The 21,715-nt window shown below is 43.9% G+C and overlaps 1 protein-coding gene across 5 annotated transcripts; it reads right to left on the minus strand.

The window, feature by feature from the left end:
* Window positions 1-1,488: 1,488 nt before the first annotated feature.
* On the minus strand, window positions 1,489-21,237 carry fktn (fukutin). Of its 5 annotated transcripts, XM_036976572.1 has the most exons (11): window positions 19,953-21,226; window positions 17,008-17,122; window positions 15,555-16,335; window positions 15,301-15,357; window positions 13,141-13,341; window positions 11,834-12,111; window positions 11,322-11,454; window positions 8,947-9,115; window positions 5,301-5,434; window positions 4,229-4,353; window positions 1,489-3,503 (listed from the first exon to the last, which is right to left on the minus strand). In XM_036976572.1, the coding sequence occupies exons 3-11, from the start codon at window positions 15,654-15,656 to the stop codon at window positions 3,290-3,292; spliced, it is 1,413 nt and encodes a 470-aa protein (XP_036832467.1). In that variant the 5' UTR covers window positions 15,657-16,335; window positions 17,008-17,122; window positions 19,953-21,226; the 3' UTR covers window positions 1,489-3,289. The 5 variants fall into 5 exon arrangements, with proteins under 5 accessions (XP_036832467.1, XP_036832468.1, XP_036832466.1 ...); XM_036976573.1 differs by lacking the exon at window positions 17,008-17,122 and having other exon boundaries at window positions 15,555-15,701; XM_036976571.1 differs by lacking the exon at window positions 17,008-17,122.
* Window positions 21,238-21,715: the final 478 nt, after the last annotated feature.

A 21,715-nucleotide genomic window follows, 5' to 3' on the forward strand; every position in this document is an offset into this window, starting at 1 on the left:
TGAGGTAATATGTACATAAGTTATTAAAGTGACAATGCATAGATGATAACAACAGAGAGTAGCAGTGGTGTAAAAGAGGGGGGCAATGCAAATAGTCTGGGTAGCCATTTGATTAGCTGTTCAGGAGTCTTATGGCTTGGGGGTAGAAGCTGTTTAGGAGCCTCTTGGACCTAGACTTGGCACTCTGGTACCGGTAGCAGAGAGAAAAGTCTAAGACTAGAGTGGCTGGAGTCTGACAATTTTTAGGGCCTTCCTCTGACGCAGCCTGGTATAGAGGTCCTGGATGGCAGGAAGCTTGTCCCAAGTGATGTACCGGGCCGTACACACTACCCTCCCTAGTGGCTTCCGGTCGGAGGCCGAGCAGTTGCCATAACAGGCATTGATGCAACTAGTCAGGATGCTCTCGATGGTGCAGCTGTAAAACCTTTTTGAGGATCTGAGGACCCATGCCAAATCTTTTGTCTCCTGAGGGGGAATAGGTTTTGTTGTGCCCTCTTCTCTTGTCTTGGTGTGCTTGGACCATTTTAGTTTGTCGGTGATGTGGACACCAAGGAACTTGAAGCTCTCAACCTGCTCCACTGCAGCCCCGGCGATGAGAATGGGGGCGTGCTTGGTCCTTTTTTTTCCAGTAGTCCACAATCATCTCCTTTGTCTTGATCACGTTGATGGAGAGGTTGTTGTCCTGGCACCACACGGCCAGGTCTCTGACCTCCTCCCTATAGGATGTCTCGTCGTTGAGGGAGAGGTTGTTGACCTGGCACCTCCCGGCCAGGTCTCTGACCTCCTCCCTATAGGATGTCTCGTCGTTGAGGGAGAGGTTGTTGACCTGGCACCTCCCGGCCAGGTCTCTGACCTCCTCCCTATAGGCTGTCTCGTCGTTGAGGGAGAGGTTGTTGACCTGGCACCTCCCGGCCAGGTCTCTGACCTCCTCCCTATAGGCTGTCTCGTCGTTGTCGGGGATCAGGCCTACGGTTCTGGTCTGGGTTGTTTTATGGGACGCTGCATATTTCTGACCGGTCTCATCATGTCAAAGCTTTTAATCATTTTAAAAAATTGGAGTTGTCAGCTGGTGAGCATAGCCTGGTCCCAGATCAGTTTGTTCTCTTGATAACTCCAATGCTGTCATTGTCAAGCTAAATGAGTGACAAGGAGTTGGCATGACAGCACAGACAGACTGGCACTCAGGCTAGAACTCAGGCTAGCGTGATCATAGTTCCCTTCAACAACGATGACAAAACTCAATACAAAGGAAAGTAAGATACGATTTGTCGGCAAATCCAATGATTCCTGAAACACAAGAGGCATAAAATATATAAAATATGAACATAATGTCCACTCCCAATATAGTGCACTACGTAGGAAATATGGTACAATTTGGGACACACCCAATAATCAAGTTCAGTCCGTGGTCATCACCACCACCTAGCAATTCAATTAACCAAGGCCATAATAACCCGATATCAAGTAACCAAGGCCATAATAACCCAATATTTATTTAACCTTTATTTAACTAGGAAAGTCAGTTAAGAACAAATTCTTATTTTCAATGACGGCCTAGGAACAGTGGGTTAACTGCCTGTTCAGGGGCAGAATGACAGATTTGTACCTTGTCAGCTCGGGGGTTTGAACTTGCAATCTTCCTGTTACTAGTCCAACGCTCTAACCACTAGGCTACCCTGCCACCAAGTAACAAAGGCCGTAATAACCCGATATCAAGTGACCAAGGCCACAATGACCCAATATCAAGTAACCAAGGCCGTAATACTCCGTAACCACGGCCATAATAACCCGATATCAAGTAACCAAGTCCGTAATAACACGATATCAAGTAACCAAGGTCGTAATAACCCAATATCAAGTAACCAAGGCCGTAATAAGCCGATATCAAGTAACCAAGGCCGTAATAACCCGATATCAAGTAACCAAGGCCGTAATAACCCGATATCAAGTAACCAAGGCCATAATAACACGATATCAAGTAACCAAGGCCATAATAACCCGATATCAAGTAACCAAGGCCGTAATAACCCAATATCAAGTAACCAAGGCCGTAATAACCTGATATCAAGTAACCAAGGCCACAATGACCCGATATCAAGTAACCAAGGCCATAATAACCCAATATCAAGTAACCAAGGCCGTAATACTCCGTAACCACGGCCATAATAACCCGATATCAAGTAACCAAGGCCGTAATAACACGATATCAAGTAACCAAGGTCGTAATAACCCAATATCAAGTAACCAAGGCCGTAATAACCCGATATCAAGTAACCAAGGCCGTAATAACCCGATATCAAGTAACCAAGGCCGTAATAACCCGATATCAAGTAACCAAGGCCATAATAACCCAATATCAAGTAACCAAGGCCATAATAACCCGATATCAAGCAACCAAGGCCGTAATAACCCGATATCAAGCAACCAAGGCCGTAATAACCCGATATCAAGTAACCAAGGCCGTAATAATCCGATATCAAGTAACCAAGGCCGTAATAATCCGATATCAAGTAACCAAGGCCGTAATAACCCAATATCAAGCAACCAAGGCCGTAATAACCCGATATCAAGTAACCAAGGCCATAATAACACGATATCAAGTAACCAAGGCCATAATAACACGATATCAAGTAAGCATGGCCGTAATATGGCCTTACCCTGGGCCTACCCAACATGTCAGTAGTAAGTAATGTCAGTAGCTATTAAAATGTCTATGGCATCTTTTTGTCAACGTAATACAGTATTTCAAACAAGGAACACATATTACATATCAATCGACAGTTGCTTCAGTCCAAAGGAGGACGAGAGTCCAGTATTGGTGGTCTGCAGTTCACAACCAACCAGCCAATGGTAAGCCACCAGCCAATGGTAAGCCACCAACCAATGGTAAGCCAGCAGCCAATGGTAAGCCAGCAGCCAATGGTAAGCCAGCAGCCAATGGTAAGCCAGCAGCTCAGACTCACACCCTTAGTAGTAGTCTTTAGAGTTGCTACTTTGGTGTGGGGTTTTCAGGTGTAGTGTACTTCGGAAGAGTGTACTCAGGGTCGCATAGTGCACGCCGTAGCAAAATGTACAAAAACAGGATCGACGGTCCCGATCGACAGTCCCGATCGACGGTCCCGATCGACAGTCCCGATCGACAGTCCCGATCGACAGTCCCTATCGACAGTCCCAATCGACAGTCCCAATCGACAGTCCCAATCGACAGTCCCAATCGACAGTCCCTCCCTGTTTCAGTCCATTTCCTTCCGTGTGGTTTAAGTGTACTCATATGTAGTGTAGCAGTATGTCAGTACACCTGGATGACCTCATCCCACTCCCTGACAGGCCACACCCCGTTGTCCTGCACGTTGGGCGGAGAGCTCTTCCAGTCCCAGGTCTTTACAGGTGTGTTCCAGGTAGGACCATAGTTAGCTGATACATAGTCTACCGTCTCACAGGGGACACGCACCTTCAGGTCCATCAGCTCAGTCCAGCAGAGAGTAAACTTGGGGAACACATACCTAACAGAATGGGTAGGAGTCTCTGGTTAGTAAGTCTGGTATGGTATCAAAAACATCTTTAAAATATACACTATATAATAATATATATAGGTCTTTCAGCATGACAATGATCCCAAACACACCGCCCGGGCAATGAAGGAGTTCTGGAGGTCCTAGAGTGGCCTAGCCAGTCTCCAGATCTCAACCCCATAGAAAATCTTTGGAGGGAGTTGAAAGTCCGTGTTGCCCAGCAACAGCCCCAAAACATCACTGCTCTAGAGGAGATCTGTATGGAGGAATGGGCCAAAATACCAGCAACAGTGTGTGAAAACCTTGACTTACAGAAAACGTTTGACCTCTGTCATTGCCAACAAAGGGTATATAACAAAGTATTGAGATAAACTTTTGTTATTGACCAAATACTTATTTCCCACCATAATTTGCAAATAAATTCATTAAAAATCTTACAATGTGATTTTCTGGATTTTTTCATTTTTCATTTTGTCTGTCATAGTTGAAGTGTACCTATGATGAAAATTACAGGCCTCTCTCATCTTTTTAAGTGGGAGAACTTGCACAATTGGCGGCTGACTAAATACTTTTTTGCCCCACTGTAGTTATACATTCTTTTTTAAAGCCCGACGTTCAATGAACTGAAGACTTCTTAGCAGTCGTTTGTTATAGTCTATCACTAAGCAACAGTGACTCAGCTCTATAACATACAGTAGAGTAAAACAGAGACTTACTTGAATTTCTTCCCACTCTTAGCCTGGGTTCCTCCGTTCCACACAACGTCAGTTTCCTCATAGAAGAAGAAAATGTCCAGTTTAACATCCAGGCCCTGGAAGGACAGTTCCAGGCTATCCTCCACCTACACAGAGACACATAACAACATTAACCCTGGAAGGACAGTTCCAGGCTATCCTCCACCTACACAGAGACACATAACAACATTAACCCTGGAAGGACAGTTCCAGGCTATCCTCCACCTACACAGAGACACATAACAACATTAACCCTGGAAGGACAGTTCCAGGCTATCCTCCACCTACACAGAGACACATAACAACATTAATCCTGGAAGGACAGTTCCAGGCTATCCTCCACCTACACAGAGACACATAACAACATTAACCCTGGAAGGACAGTTCCAGGCTATCCTCCACCTACACAGAGACACATAACAACATTAACCCTGGAAGGACAGTTCCAGGCTATCCTCCACCTACACAGAGACACATAACAACATTAACCCTGGAAGGACAGTTCCAGGCTATCCTCCACCTACACAGAGACACATAACAACATTAACCCTGGAAGGACAGTTCCAGGCTATCCTCCACCTACACAGAGACACATAACAACATTAACCCTGGAAGGACAGTTCCAGGCTATCCTCCACCTACACAGAGACACATAACAACATTAACCCTGGAAGGACAGTTCCAGGCTATCCTCCATCTACACAGTGACACATAACAACATTAACCCTGGAAGGACAGTTCCAGGCTATCCTCCACCTACACAGAGACACATAACAACATTAACCCTGGAAGGACGGTACCAGGCTATCCTCCACAGAGACACATAACAACATTAACCCTGGAAGGACGGTACCAGGCTATCCTCCACAGAGACAGATACAACACATTGACTGGGAATACGTCTGAAATGGCACCCTATTCACTATTTAGTTCACTACTTGTGACCAGGACTCAGGTCAAAAGTAGTGCACTATAGAATAGGGTGCCATTTGAAACACACATAATGACTCAACATGATGTGTCTAATAGTACACTTTATGATCTCATACTGTACCTTTCCAAACTTGTGTTTCAACGGAAGGCCAGCCTTTTGAAAAGCTTGAGAGATATCATGTCTGTAGTCTTTAATCCAGATGCCCAGGTCCACATCTTTACTGTAGGGAATGATACCACACTGTCGAAACCAACCTGTGGAGAGATGAGTAGAGACGAAGGCCATGTTACCCTGTAGGGAGTGATACTATAGGGAGTGATACTATAGTGAGTGATACTATAGGGAGTGATACTATAGGGAGTGATACTATAGGGAGTAGAGACGAAGGCCATGTTAACCTGTAGGTAGTGATACTATAGGGAGTGATACTATAGGGAGTGATACTATAGGGAGTGATACTATAGGGAGTGATAATGTAGTGAGTGATACTATAGGGAGTGATACTGTAGGGAGTGATAATGTAGTGAGTGATACTATAGGGAGTGATACTGTAGGGAGTGATACTATAGGGTGTGATACTATAGGGAGTGATACTATAGGGAGTGATACTATAGGGAGTGATACTATAGGGAGTGATAATGTAGTGAGTGATACTATAGGGAGTGATACTATAGGGAGTGATACTATAGGGAGTGGAGACGAAAGCCATGTTAACCTGTAGAGAGTGATACTATAGGGAGTGATACTATAGGGAGTGATACTGTAGGTAATGATACTGTATGTAGGGTTAGGGTTATGTAGGGTTGTTGTTATGTAGAGTTAGGGTTATGTAGAGTTAGGGTTATGTAGAGTTAGGGTTATGTAGAGTTAGGGTTATGTAGGGTTGTTGTTATGTAGAGTTAGGGTTATGTAGGGTTGTTGTTATGTAGAGTTAGGGTTATGTAGAGTTGTTGTTATGTAGAGTTAGGGTTATGTAGGGTTGTTGTTATGTAGAGTTAGGGTTATGTAGGGTTGTTGTTATGTAGAGTTAGGGTTATGTAGAGTTGTTGTTATGTAGAGTTAGGGTTATGTAGAGTTAGGGTTATGTAGAGTTAGGGTTATGTAGGGTTGTTGTTATGTAGAGTTGTTGTTATGTAGAGTTAGGGTTATGTAGAGTTGTTGTTATGTAGAGTTAGGGTTATGTAGGGTTAGGGTTATGTAGAGTTAGGGTTATGTAGAGTTAGGGTTATGTAGGGTTGTTGTTATGTAGAGTTAGGGTTATGTAGGGTTGTTGTTATGTAGAGTTAGGGTTATGTAGGGTTGTTGTTATGTAGAGTTAGAGTTATGTAGGGTTGTTGTTATGTAGAGTTAGGGTTATGTAGGGTTGTTGTTATGTAGAGTTAGGGTTATGTAGAGTTAGGGTTATGTAGAGTTAGGGTTATGTAGAGTTAGGGTTATGTAGAGTTAGGGTTATGTAGAGTTGTTGTTATGTAGAGTTAGGGTTATGTAGAGTTGTTGTTATGTAGAGTTAGGGTTATGTAGGGTTAGGGTTATGTAGAGTTAGGGTTATGTAGAGTTAGGGTTATGTAGGGTTGTTGTTATGTAGAGTTAGGGTTATGTAGGGTTGTTGTTATGTAGAGTTAGGGTTATGTAGGGTTGTTGTTATGTAGAGTTAGGGTTATGTAGAGTTGTTGTTATGTAGAGTTAGGGTTATGTAGAGTTGTTGTTATGTAGAGTTAGGGTTATGTAGAGTTAGGGTTATGTAGAGTTGTTGTTATGTAGAGTTAGGGTTATGTAGAGTTAGGGTTATGTAGAGTTAGGGTTATGTAGAGTTAGGGTTATGTAGAGTTAGGGTTATGTAGAGTTAGGGTTATGTAGAGTTAGGGTTATGTAGAGTTAGGGTTATGTAGAGTTAGGGTTATGTAGAGTTAGGGTTATGTAGAGTTAGGGTTATGTAGAGTTAGGGTTATGTAGGGTTGTTGTTATGTAGAGTTAGGGTTATGTAGGGTTGTTGTTATGTAGAGTTAGGGTTATGTAGGGTTGTTGTTATGTAGAGTTAGGGTTATGTAGAGTTGTTGTTATGTAGAGTTAGGGTTATGTAGAGTTGTTGTTATGTAGAGTTAGGGTTATGTAGAGTTAGGGTTATGTAGAGTTGTTGTTATGTAGAGTTAGGGTTATGTAGAGTTAGGGTTATGTAGAGTTGTTGTTATGTAGAGTTAGGGTTATGTAGAGTTAGGGTTATGTAGAGTTAGGGTTATGTAGAGTTAGGGTTATGTAGAGTTAGGGTTATGTAGAGTTAGGGTTATGTAGAGTTAGGGTTATGTAGAGTTAGGGTTATGTAGAGTTAGGGTTATGTAGAGTTAGGGTTATGTAGAGTTAGGGTTATGTAGAGTTAGGGTTATGTAGAGTTAGGGTTATGTAGGGTTGTTGTTATGTAGAGTTAGGGTTATGTAGGGTTGTTGTTATGTAGAGTTAGGGTTATGTAGGGTTGTTGTTATGTAGAGTTAGGGTTATGTAGAGTTGTTGTTATGTAGAGTTAGGGTTATGTAGAGTTGTTGTTATGTAGAGTTAGGGTTATGTAGAGTTAGGGTTATGTAGAGTTGTTGTTATGTAGAGTTAGGGTTATGTAGAGTTAGGGTTATGTAGAGTTAGGGTTATGTAGAGTTAGGGTTATGTAGAGTTAGGGTTATGTAGAGTTAGGGTTATGTAGAGTTAGGGTTATGTAGAGTTAGGGTTATGTAGAGTTAGGGTTATGTAGAGTTAGGGTTATGTAGAGTTAGGGTTATGTAGAGTTGTTGTTATGTAGAGTTAGGGTTATGTAGAGTTAGGGTTATGTAGAGTTGTTGTTATGTAGAGTTAGGGTTATGTAGAGTTAGGGTTATGTAGGGTTGTTGTTATGTAGAGTTAGGGTTATGTAGGGTTGTTGTTATGTAGAGTTAGGGTTATGTAGGGTTGTTGTTATGTAGAGTTAGGGTTATGTAGGGTTGTTGTTATGTAGAGTTAGGGTTATGTAGGGTTGTTGTTATGTAGAGTTAGGGTTATGTAGGGTTGTTGTTATGTAGAGTTAGGGTTATGTAGAGTTGTTGTTATGTAGAGTTAGGGTTATGTAGGGTTGTTGTTATGTAGAGTTAGGGTTATGTAGGGTTAGGGTTATGTAGAGTTAGGGTTATGTAGAGTTGTTGTTATGTAGGGTTAGGGTTATGTAGAGTTAGGGTCATGTAGGGTTGTTGTTATGTAGAGTTAGGGTTATGTAGAGTTAGGGTTATGTAGGGTTGTTGTTATGTAGAGTTAGGGTTATGTAGGGTTGTTGTTATGTAGAGTTAGGGTTATGTAGGGTTGTTGTTATGTAGAGTTAGGGTTATGTAGGGTTGTTGTTATGTAGAGTTAGGGTTATGTAGGGTTGTTGTTATGTAGAGTTAGGGTTATGTAGGGTTGTTGTTATGTAGAGTTAGGGTTATGTAGGGTTGTTGTTATGTAGAGTTAGGGTTATGTAGGGTTGTTGTTATGTAGAGTTAGGGTTATGTAGAGTTGTTATGTAGAGTTAGGGTTATGTAGGGTTGTTGTTATGTAGAGTTAGGGTTATGTAGGGTTAGGGTTATGTAGGGTTGTTGTTATGTAGAGTTAGGGTTATGTAGGGTTGTTATGGTGTAGAGTTAGGGTTATGTAGAGTTGTTATGGTGTAGAGTTAGGGTTATGTAGAGTTGTTATGATGTAGAGTTAGGGTTATGTAGAGTTGTTATGATGTAGAGTTAGGGTTATGTAGGGTTGTTGTTATGTAGAGTCTTACCCAGGCAGGTACCACTACTCAGCCAGAAGGGGACTCGGAGCTCAGTGAGGATCCTGGCAGCTAGGTGGAGCAGAGCCTTAGCCTTCATTCTGAAGTTCATTGCCTCAGGAGACGTGTCATCAGGGTACAGCTGATCCAACAGGGAACAACCCTGGTTAGATGTCGTGGACTAAACCAAAGGCTGGAATCTTAATGTCAAACTTGAGATACAGCTGATTTAACGGCAGGGAACAACACTCAGCTAGTGGACTAAACCAAAGTCCAAAGGCCCTATGACTCCTATGGGTCCTATGACTCCTATGGGTCCTTTGACTCCTATGGGCACTATGGGTCCTGCCTTCAGAAAGTATTCAGACCCCTTGACTTTCTCCACATTTTATTACGTTACAGCCTTATTCCAAAATGGAATCAATATTATTATTACACACACACACACACACACACACACAATACCCCATAATGACAAAGCAAAAACAGGTTTTTAGAAATGTTTGCTAATGTATTAAAAGTTAAAAACAGAAATGACGTATTTACATAACTACCCTTTGCTATGAGACTCTAAATTGAGCTCAGGTGCTTCCTGTTTCCATTGATCATCCTTGAGATGTTTCTACAACTTGATTGGTGTGCACCTGTGATAAATTCAATTGATTGGACATGATTTGGAAAGGCACACACCTGTCTATATAAAGTCCCACAGTTGACAATGCATGTCAGAGCAAAAACCAGGCCATGAGGTCAAAGGAATTGTCCGTAGAGCTCCGAGACAGGATTGTATCGAGGCACAGATCTGGGGAAGGGTACCAAAACATTTCTGCAGCATTGAAGGTTCCCAATAACTGAAGTTGGTAACCACCAAGACTCTTCTTAGAGCTGTCCGTCCGGCCAAACTGAGCCATCGGGGGAGAAGGGCCTTGGTCAGGGAGGTGACCAGGAACCCAATGGTCACTCTGACAGAGCTCCAGAGTTCCTCTGTGGAGATGGGAGAACCTTCCAGAAGGACAACCATCTCTGCAGCACTCCACTAATCAGGCCTTAACGGTAGAGTGGCCAGACGGAAGCCACTCCTAAGTAAAAGGCACATGACAGCCTGCTTGGATTTTGCCGAAAGCCACCTAAAGACTCTCAAATCATGAGAAACAAGATTCTCTGGTCTGATGAAACCAAGATTGAACTCTTTGGCCTGAATGCCAAGTGTCACGTCTGGAGGAAACCTGGCACCATCCCTACGGTGAAGAATGGTGATGGTAGCATCATGCTGTGGGGATGTTTTTCAGTAGCAGGGACTGGGAGACTAGTCAGGATCGAGGCAAAGATAAACGGAGCAAAGTACAGAGATCCTTGATGAAAACCTGCTCCAGGGCGCTCAGGACCTCAGACTGGGGTGAAGGTTGACCTTCCAACAGGACAACGACCCTAAGCACACAGCCAAGACAACGCAGGAGTGGCTTTGGAACAAGTGTCTGAATGTCCTTAAGTGGCCCAGCCAGAGCCCAGACTTGAACCTGATCGAACATCTCTGGAGAGACCTGAAAATAGCTGTGCAGCAAAGTGCTCCCCATCCAACCTGACAGAGCTTGAGAGGATCTTCAGAGAAGAATGGGAGAAACTCCCCAAATATAGGTGTGCCAAGCTTGTAGCGTCATACCCAAGAAGACTCAAGGCTGTAATCACTGCCAAAGATGCTTCAACAAAGTACTGAGTAAAGAGTCTGAATAGTTATGTAAATGTGATAGAAATTAGCACACATTTAAACAAAAAAAACAGTTTTTGCTTTGTCATTATGGGGTATTGTGATGTCATTATGGGGTATTGTGATGTCATTATGGGGTATTGTGATGTCATGATGGGGTATTGTGATGTCATGATGGGGTATTGTGATGTCATGATGGGGTATTGTGATGTCATGATGGGGTATTGTGATGTCATGATGGGGTATTGTGATGTCATGATGGGGTATTGTGATGTCATGATGGGGTATTGTGATGTCATGATGGGGTATTGTGATGTCATGATGGGGTATTGTGATGTCATGATGGGGTATTGTGATGTCATGATGGGGTATTGTGATGTCATGATGGGGTATTGTGATGTCATGATGGGGTATTGTGATGTCATGATGGGGTATTGTGATGTCATGATGGGGCATTGTGATGTCATGATGGGGTATTGTGATGTCATGATGGGGTATTGTGATGTCATGATGGGGTATTGTGATGTCATGATGGGGTATTGTGATGTCATGATGGTGTATTGTGTATAGATTGATGAGGGGGGGAAAAACAATTTAATCAATTTTATAATAAGGCTGTAACGTGACAACATTTTGTAAAACAGTGAGGCACGCTACGAAAGTGAGACATGAAATCACAGACCTGGAAGAAGGAGCGTGCATCCCTGTATCTACACTCCAGAAAACGAGCCTGGGAATATTCAGTCAGGAATCCAGAGATGTTCCTGGGGATCCGGACATCCAGCCCGTCCAACGTGGTCAGTACCAGCTCTGGCCTGACGGGAGAGAGACAACCAAGCTAAGTTTTCTTGCAATCTCCAGCCTCCTGTGGTTACTGACAAATACTCAGCGTCTGCAGGTAGAACGCAGTCTGATGCAGTTATAATGTACTGTACGACTTGTCAAGAGCACGTTTGACCGTCTCCGATGTGGTTTCTGGACTATTCTAAGGAGGTTTTACAGAAGAAGCAGGTACAGCGGAAAGAAGGGCTGGGATGTATTCACTAGAAACCAAACGGGACGGGACTAACTTTTACTTATCCAATAAGATACTATTGTTTCCGTTGCAAAAAGTACTGTTTCAAAAGGTTTTACTACGGTGTGCTACTATGTGAATACAAAACTAATGAATACACACTCCTGGTGTCTACCTACCTGTCATAGGCTCCAGCGTTGTGGCCATAGTCCAGCCTTCTGAAGGGGGCGAACTTCCTGTCCATGTTTGGTTTGAGTCGCAGGACGCCATGCCACAGGTAGTTCCCGCTGCGCTCGTACAGGACCACCACATGGACCACGTAACCTTGGAGACGGAACAGGAAGTGGAGGGGGATCTCGTTTCCTGATAGGTCGTCCATGCTGACCAATCGAGGGTCTTTCCCTCGCACCTCCAACAGTTCAAAGCCCTTCTCTTCAGCTGCTGCCACCAAACCAGCCTGATCACAACAGACAGATACCAGAGTCGTGTTCATTTGGCACCAAATGGAAGAAAAAGGACAGAAACGTGTCCCAATAGTTCATTTTCCGTTGAAAAACATCTAGCTACGGTGTGTACTAATGAATAAAACCCAGGCTTCTGCTCAAATAACCAGTGGACAAGTCAGAGGAGTCAAACACATCACTACAATGACGTTATCAACTATATTGAAAACAAAGCTCTGCTTAGAATCAAATGAGCACGTTATTAGACAAACAGATCTACATCTAGCTCTATATCTCTACATCTAGCTCTATATCTCTACATCTAGCTCTACGGCTCTTATTCTAGCTCTACGGCTCTTTATATCTATATCTGGCTCTACAGCTCAATATCTAGCTCTACAGCTCTATATCTAGCTCAATATCTGTACATCTAGCTCCATATCGCTACATCTAGCTCTATATCTCTACATCTAGCTCTATATCTCTACATCTAGCTCTATCTGTACATCTAGCTCTATATCTCTACATCTAGCTCTATCTGTACATCTAGCTCCATATCTCTACATCTAGCTCTACAGCTCTATATCTGGCTCTACAGCTCAATATCTAGCTCTATATCTCACTCTACATCTCGCTCTATATATCTACATCTCACTCTATATCTAGCTCTACAGTTCTATATCTAGTTCTACAGCTCTATATTTCTATATCTAGCTCTACATCTCTATATTTAGCTCTACATCTCTAAATTTAGCTCTACATCTCTAAATTTAGCTCTACATCTATATCTAGCTCTATATCTAGCTCTATATCTCTATATCTAGCTCTATATCTAGCTCTACAGCTCTATATCTAGCTCTACAGCTCTACATCTAGCTCTACAGCTCTACATCTAGCTATACAGCTCTACATCTAGCTATACAGCTCTACATCTAGCTCTACATCTAGCTCTACATCTAGCTCTATATCTAGCTCTACAGCTCTACATCTAGCTCTATATCTAGCTCTTGTTATCTATAGCCGAGTGTAACTTAATTCCTTACGTCGTATTTCCAAAGGTTGTTGAGCAGAGCGAAGGTGAGGACGTCTCTGTTAGTGCAGAGGAAAGTACAGTGGGGTTCTTTAACCAGGCTGTCTCTCAGCAGCATAGAGTCCTGAGACAGGAGGCCTAGGGAGGCTGTGTCCACCAGGAACACTGGCATGTTGTACTTATGGACCAGACCCATGAACTTCTTCACCACCTGCTGTATTAGTCGACAGGGTTCCGATTCAACAACATCAACAACATACCCATTTCAACATATGGCTCAGAGGACTGGAAATTAACAGGTTACTCAAATAGACTATTCATCATTTTAACCCAACATAAATTATATTCAAAGATTGGCAGAAAGTCATTCTGTATACAAGCATTTCGCTACACGCTACACTCACAATAACATCTGCTAACCCTTGGTACGAGACCAATACGATTTGATAATACAGTTGAAGTGGGAAGTTTACATACACTTAGGTTGGAGACATTAATACTTGTTTTTCAACCACTCCACAAATTCCTTGTTAACAAACTATAGATTTGGCAAGTCTGTTAGGACAAGTCTGTTAGGACAAGTCTGTTAGGACAAGTCTGTTAGGACAAGTCTGTTAGGACAAGTCTGTTACTTTTTGCATGACACAAGTAATTTTTCCAACAATTGTTTACAGACAGATTATTTCACTTATAATTCACTGTATCACAATTCCAGTGGGTCAGAAGTTTACATACACTAAGTTGACTGTGCCTTTAAACAGCTTGGAAAATTCCAGAAAATTATGTCATGGCTTTAGAAGCTTCTGATAGGCTAATTGACATCATGTGAGTCAATTGGAGGTGTACCTGTGGATGTATTTCAAAGCCTACTTTCAAACTCAGTGCCTCTTTGCTTGACATCATGGGAAAATCAAAAGAAATCAGCCAAGACCTTGGATAAAAATTGTAGACTTCCACAAGTCTGGTTCATCCTTGGGAGCAATTCCCATACACCTGAAGGTACCACGTTCACCTGTACAAACAATAGTACGCAAGTATAAACACCATGGGGCCACGCAGCCGTCATACCGCTCAGGAAGGAGATGCTTTCTGTCTCCTAGAGATTAAGGTACTTTGGGGCGAAAGGTGCAAATCCATCCCAGAACAACAGCAAAGGACCTTGTGAAGATTCTGGAGGAAACAGGTACAAAAGTATCTATATCCACAGTAAAACGAGTCCTATATCAACATAACCTGAAAGGCTGCTCAGCAAGGAAGAAGCCACTGCTCCAAAACCGACATAAAAAAAGCCAGACTACGGTTTGCAACTGCACCTGGGGTCAAAGATCGTACTTTTTGGAGAAATGTCCTCTGGTCTAATGAAACAAAAATAGAACTGTTTGGCCATAATGACCGTCGTTATGTTTGGAGGAAAAAGGGGGATGCTTGCAAGCCGAAGAACACCATCCCAACCGTGAAGCACGGGGGTGGCAGCATCATGTTGGGGGTGCTTTGCTGCAGGAGGGACTGGTGCACTTCACAAAATAGATGGCATCATGAGGTAGTAAAAGTATGTGGATATATTGAAGCAACATCTCAAGACATCAGTCAGGAAGTTAAAGCTTTGTCGCAAATGGGTCTTCCAAATGAACAATGACCCTAAGCATACTTCCAAAGTTGTGGCAAAATGGCTTAAGGCCAACAAAGTCAAGTGGCCATCACAAAGCCCTGACCTCAATCCTATAGAAAATATGTGGGACAAACTGAAAAAGTGTGTGCGAGCAAGGAGGCCTACAAACCTGACTCAGTTACACCAGCTCGGTCAGGAGGAATGGGCCAAAATTCACCCAACTTATTGTGGAAAGCTTGTGAAAGGCTACCCGAAACATTTGACCCAAGTTAAACAATTTAAAGGCAATGGTACCAAATACTAATTGAGTGTATGTAAACTTCTGACCCACTGGGAATGTGATGAAAGAAATAAAAGCTGAAATAAATCATTCACTCTACTATAATTCTGACATTTCACATTCTTAAAATAAAGTGGTGATCCTAACTGACCTAAGACAGGGAATTTTTTACTAGGATTAAATGTATTTGGCTAAGGTGTATGTAAACTTCCGACTTCAACTGTGTTGCTTATCTGTGGGGAAAACGGTCATTGACTAGAAGGTCTAGTCTAGAAAGAGCTTACCCACTGAGTATCCTTTCCTGACAGATGAACTGTCCTTCCAAACATATGTGGTCCATTCTAGAACAAAATCAGAAGTTAAAACATTGTGGCGCACACACACACACACACACACACACACACACACACACACACACACTTACACACACACACACACACACCTTCCAGTATGTATGGAAAAAAAAATAGGCCAGTCAGTGGGTCAATATCCATGCATAGATTTTACAGCAAATTTATGGTTGTCAAGTTCAACTCACCTGAGAGACATGCTGTCTGTAGTGATAGAGCTGGAATAGGAGGAAAACAGAGCTGGTAGCGATGAGGAGGGCCAGAACCGCTGTTTTGTTAAAGCGAAGCATCAGTCCTCCTTAGTTGCTTTGGCACAGCAGAGCCAAAGATGTCATCTGTGGGAGAGCGGTAGTAGTGTTGAGGTGGCCCTCTACTGTGGTGGAACGGTAGTAGTGTTGAGGTGGCCCTCTACTGTGGTAGAGCGGTAGTAGTGTTGAGGTGGCCCTCTACTGTGGTAGAGCGGTAGTAGTGTTGAGGTGGCCCTCTACTGTGGTAGAACGGTAGTAGTGTTGAGGTGGCCCTCTACTGTGGTAGAACGGTAGTAGTGTTGAGGTGGCCCTCTACTGTGGTAGAGCGGTAGTAGTGTTGAGGTGGCCCTCTACTGTGGTAGAGCGGTAGTAGTGTTGAGGTGGCCCTCTACTGTGGTAGAGCGGTAGTAGTGTTGAGGTGGCCCTCTACTGTGGTAGAGCGGTAGTAGTGTTGAGGTGGCCCTCTACTGTGGTAGAGCGGTAGTAGTGTTGAGGTGGCCCTCTACTGTGGTAGAGCGGTAGTAGTGTTGAGGTGGCCCTCTACTGTGGTAGAACGGTAGTAGTGTTGAGGTGGCCCTCTACTGTGGTAGAGCGGTAGTAGTGTTGAGGTGGCCCTCTACTGTGGTAGAGCGGTAGTAGTGTTGAGGTGGCCCTCTACTGTGGTAGAACGGTAGTAGTGTTGAGGTGGCCCTCTAACCATGTTCATCAGATGGCAGGGATACTGAGAGAGAGAGATTGAGAAAGAGAGAGAGAGTGAGATAGAGAGAGAAAGGCAAAGTCTGACTACATGTGTGGGTATGATGGTGGGTATGATGGTGGGTATGAAGGTGGGTACGAAGGTGGGTATGAATGTGGGTATGAATGTGGGTATGAATGTGGGTACGAAGGTGGGTACGAAGGTGGGTACGAAGGTGGGTACGAATGTGGGTATGAATGTGGGTATGAAGGTGGGTATGAAGGTGGGTATGAATGTGGGTATGAATGTGGGTATGAATGTGGGTATGAATGTGGGTATGAATGTGGGTATGAAGGTGGGTATGAAGGTGGGTATGAATGTGGGTATGAATGTGGGTATGAAGGTGGGTATGAATGTGGGTATGAATGTGGGTATGAAGGTGGGTATGAATGTGGGTATGAAGGTGGGTATGAAGGTGGGTATGAATGTGGGTATGAAGGTGGGTATGAATGTGGGTATGAAGGTGGGTATGAATGTGGGTATGAATGTGGGTATGAATGTGGGTATGAAGGTGGGTATGAAGGTGGGTATGAATGTGGGTATGAATGTGGGTATGAATGTGGGTATGAAGGTGGGTATGAATGTGGGTATGAATGTGGGTATGAAGGTGGGTATGAAGGTGGGTATGAATGTGGGTATGAATGTGGGTATGCTAACCTGCGAGCCACTGCGGAACCCTCATGATGAGTTCAGATTTGATTGCTGGCCCCCACCACCATCAAAGTTTCCCATCCCTGGTCTAGGTACTGTATAGTCTCCATCCGTAATGGGTCTGGGAACAAACGATCCCCCCTCATCACTGTCAAACGCTCCCTAAAACACTTCTGCGAGCAGGCCTTTCTAATCAACCTGGCCGGGGTATCCTGGAACGACATTGACCTCATCCCGACAGTAGAGGATACCTGGTTATTCTTTAAAAAGTGCCTTCCTCACCATCTTAAATAAGCCCCGTTCAAAGAGATGTAGAACCAGGAATATATATAGTCCTTGGTTCACTCCAGACCTGTCTGCCTTTGACCAGCACAAAAACATCCTGTGGCGTAGCATCGAATAGCCCCCGTGATACGCAACTTTTCAGGGAAGATAGGAACCAACATACACAGGCAGTTAGGAAAGCAAAAGCTAACTTTTTCAAACAGAAATGTGCATCCTGTAGCACAAACTCCAAAAGGTTCTGGGACATTGTAAAGTCCATGGAGAATAAGAACACCTCCTCCCAGCTGCCCACTGCTCTGAGGCTAGGAAACACTGTCACCACCGATAAATCAATAAGCATTTTTGTAAGGCTGGCCATGCCTTCCACCTGGCCACTCCTACCGCGGTCAACTGCCCGGCACCCTCCACAGCAACCCGCCCAAGCCCCCAGCATTTCTCCCTCACCCAAATCCAGATAGCTGATGTTCTGAAAGAGCTGCATAATCTGGACCCATACAAATCAGCCGGGCTAGACAATCTGGACCCTCTCTTTCTAAAATTATCTGCTGAAATTGTTGCAACCCCTATTACTAGCCTGTTCAACATCTCTTTCGTATCGTCTGAGATCCCCAAAGATTGGAAAGCTGCCGCGGTCATCCCCCTCTTCAAAGGGGGAGACACTCTAGACCCAAACCGCTACAGACCTATATCCATCCTACCCTGCATCTCTAAGGACTTTGAAAGCAAAGTTAACAAACTTTGCTGACCAGATTACTGACCATTTCGAATCCCACCGTACCTTCTCCGCTATGCAATCTGGTTTCAGAGCTGGTCATGGGTGCAGTTCAGCCACGCTCAAGGTCCTTAACGATATCATAACCGCCATCGATAAGAGACATTACTGTGCAGCCGTATTCATCGACCTGGCCAAGGCTTTCGACTCTGTCCATCACCATATTCTTATCGTCAGACTCAACAGCCTTGGTTTCTCAAATGATTGCCTCGCCTGGTTCACCAACTACTTCTCTGATAGAGTTCAGTGTGTCAAATCGGAGGGCCTGTTGTCCGGACCTTTGGCAGTCTCTATTGGGGTGCCACAGGGTTCAATTTTCGGGCCGACTCTCTTCTCTGTATACATCAATGATGTCGCTCTTGCTGCTGGTGATTCTCTGTTCCACCTCTATGCAGACGACACCATTCTGTATACTTCTGGCTCTTCTTTGGACACTGTGTTAACTAACCTCCAGACGAGCTTCCATGCCATACAACTCTCCTTCCGTGGCCTCCAACTGCTCTTAAAAATAAAACTAACACTAGCAGCAAAGCCTCCTTCACTCATGCTGCCAAACATACCCTCGTAAAACTGACCATCCTACCGATCCTTGACTTCGGCGATGTCATCTATAAAATAGCCTCCAACACTCTACTCAGCAAACTGGATGCAGTCTATCACAGTGCCATCCGTTTTGTCACCAAAGCCCCATATACTACCCACCACTGCGACCTGTACGCTCTCGTTGGCTGGCCCTCGCTTCATACTCGTCGTCAAACCCACTGGCTACAGGTTATCTACAAGTCTCTGCTAGGTAAAGCCCCGCCCTATCTCAGCTCGCTGGTCACCATAGCATCACCCACCTGTAGCACGCGCTCCAGAAGGTATATCTCACTGGTCACCCCCAAAGCCAATTCCTCTTTTGGTCGCCTTTCCTTCCAGTTCTCTGCTGCCACTGACTGGAACGAACTGCAAAAATCACTGAAGCTCGAGATTCCCATCTCCCTCACTAGCTTTAAGAACCAGCTGTCAGAGCAGCAGCTCACAGATCACTGCACCTGTTCATAGCCCATCTGTATATGTAGCCGATGTGAAATGGCTAGCTAGTCAGCGGTGGTGCGCGCTAGAGGCGTTTCAATCAGTGACGTCACTCGCTCCGAGACCTTGAAGTAGTTGTTCCCTTTGCTCTGCAAGGTCCGCAGGTTTTGTGGAGCGATGGGTAACGATGCTTCGAGGGTGACTGTTGACGTGTGCAGAGCGTCCCTGGTTCGCGCCCAGGTCGGGGAGAGGGGACGGACGAAAAGTCTATACTGTTACATATACAGCCCATCTATCCACCTCATCCCCATACTGTATTTATTTATTTTGCTCCTTTTGCACCCCAGTATCTCTACTTGCACATTCATCTTTTGCACATCTACCATTCCAGTGTTTAATTGCCATATTGTAATTACTTCGCCACCATGGCCTATTTATTGCCTTAACTCCCTTATTTGCACACACTGTATATATACTTTTTTTCTACTGTATTATTGACTGTGTGTTTGTTTATTCCATGTGTAACTCTGTGTTGTTCGTGTCGAACTGCTATGCTTTATCAGTTGCAAATGAGAACTTGTTCTTAACTAGCTTACCTGGTTAAATAAAGGTAAAATAAAATATCTAACGTTACTCTTCAGCAAAAAATATAGCACTGATTTTCATGTTAACACACGTCACTTTGAAGTAGCTACATTTAGTGTAACCGAGAGAAGACATGACAGTACTCGCACATCAATAACGGTACGATGCTACCTGCGCGGTGGGCCCAGCAAACAGACAAGGTTATATCCTGATAAACCGAGGTTGGAAAAAGCCAGCTAACTGGATAATGATGGTCCAAGATGTAACATTAGTGAATTACATGTTAACTTACCAAAGCCAGTTTAGTCTCTGTGTAGCTTCAACGTCCGACAAAATAAATAAAACCTAAACAAACTACTGACTTCTTCCGGGACAGTGATGTTGTTCAGCATCAGGAAACATCTAGTCACATCGCCTCCTGCTGGGCTGGAGTACACGCTGTATTCTGAGAGAGTATGACCAAATATATTTACAACTAACCTCTTCTGTCTATTTTATGACATTCTATGACAGTGTGAAGGAAAACAGCAAGGTGACTGACTCATATGTCCCACATTACAATAAACAGTCATTCAATAAACAGCCACACAATAATTGAGCTAAACTCTGAAATCCATGTCAGCTGGTGCAAGCATTTTATTGGCCAGAGCGTTAAAACCGCAATGTATCATGGGTAAATTGTGACTGACTGATCTACAAATAATGTTGAGTAGGTATTTATGATGCAATGTGATTTGTCAATCAGTCAGGCAGTCGCTTTGAAGCTCTCGGCAGGCCGTCTGGGCTGAGCTGCCTGGTGGGGTCTTGGCTCGATGGAAACAGCTTTTGTCTAATTCAATTCAGAAACAGATTTTTCGTAGCAAATTAGGAGAATTTACCCAGCAAGTTAGGATAACTCGAGTAGCAGGTTAGGATATTTAGGTAAAGGTTAGCGGTTGATGTTAATTAGATAAATGCTGGTTTCCTTCCAGTCATGACCGTCTTCTGGTCGTCACTAGTTATCACAGCCACAAAGTCAGAAGCCGCCAACTCGACCAATCAGATGAGGGAGTGTGAAACGAGGCATTTCGCAGGAAATTGCATATCTGGAGTTCAAGTTTGAGGAACAACTAAGTAACTAAATACATTCAAGAACAAGAGTTGCACAATTGGCAACAAGTAAAAAAAAAAAAAAAAAAGGTTTTCATGGTGTCACCAATCATATTCGCGCCCGTCTCATTGGACTGATTCATATGGTTAAATTATGTCAGAACAATGGCGCAACTAGGGTTGCAAAATTACTGGAACTTAATTAAATTCCCTGGTTTTCCCAAAATCCCAGTTGAGGATGTGACGTGTTAGAGTTGCGTTAATTCGAATCTGGTCCCGGAATTAAGATCCGGCATCCTTCAAACTGAATTTTTGGAAAACCAGTGAACTCTCCCTCAATGTGAGCAAGACAAAAGAGATGATCGTGGACTACAGGAAAAGGAGGGCCGAAGAGGCGCCCAATAACATCGACGGGGGTGCAGTGGAGCGGGTCGAGAGTTTCAAGTTCCTTGGTGTCCACATCACCAACAAACTATCATGGTCCAAACACACCAAGACAGTTGTGAAGAGGGCACGACAGCACCTTTCCACCCTCAGGAGACTGAAAAGATTTGTCATGGGTCCCCAGATCCTCAAAAAGTTCTACAGCTACACCATCGAGAGCATCCTGACCGGTTGTGTCACCGCCTGGTACGGCAACTGCTCGGGCTCCGACCATAAGGCGGAGCCCGAGAGGATAGTGTAGTGGCCCAATACATCACTGGGCCCAAGCTTCCTGCCATCCAGGACCTACAGTTGTGTAATTATGTTGCAGCTTCAGCACATAAACGAGAGAGATCTGGAAAACGGAAAGAGAGAGATCTGCCCGGGTTACAGGCACTAGCGGTCTTTGTTTGACACAGAGCGGCAAGTCAGAGCCAGGCCCAAATCAATTGCCGTCAGGCTTCCTCGAGTCATTTGTGTCTGAATTATTTAAATCAAACAGTGTGCTTAAAGTATCAGACAAGCTCAGTGCATATAGTTATA

Source organism: Oncorhynchus mykiss, chromosome 5 (assembly GCF_013265735.2).
Source record: "Oncorhynchus mykiss isolate Arlee chromosome 5, USDA_OmykA_1.1, whole genome shotgun sequence".
Taxonomy (NCBI): domain Eukaryota; kingdom Metazoa; phylum Chordata; class Actinopteri; order Salmoniformes; family Salmonidae; genus Oncorhynchus; species Oncorhynchus mykiss.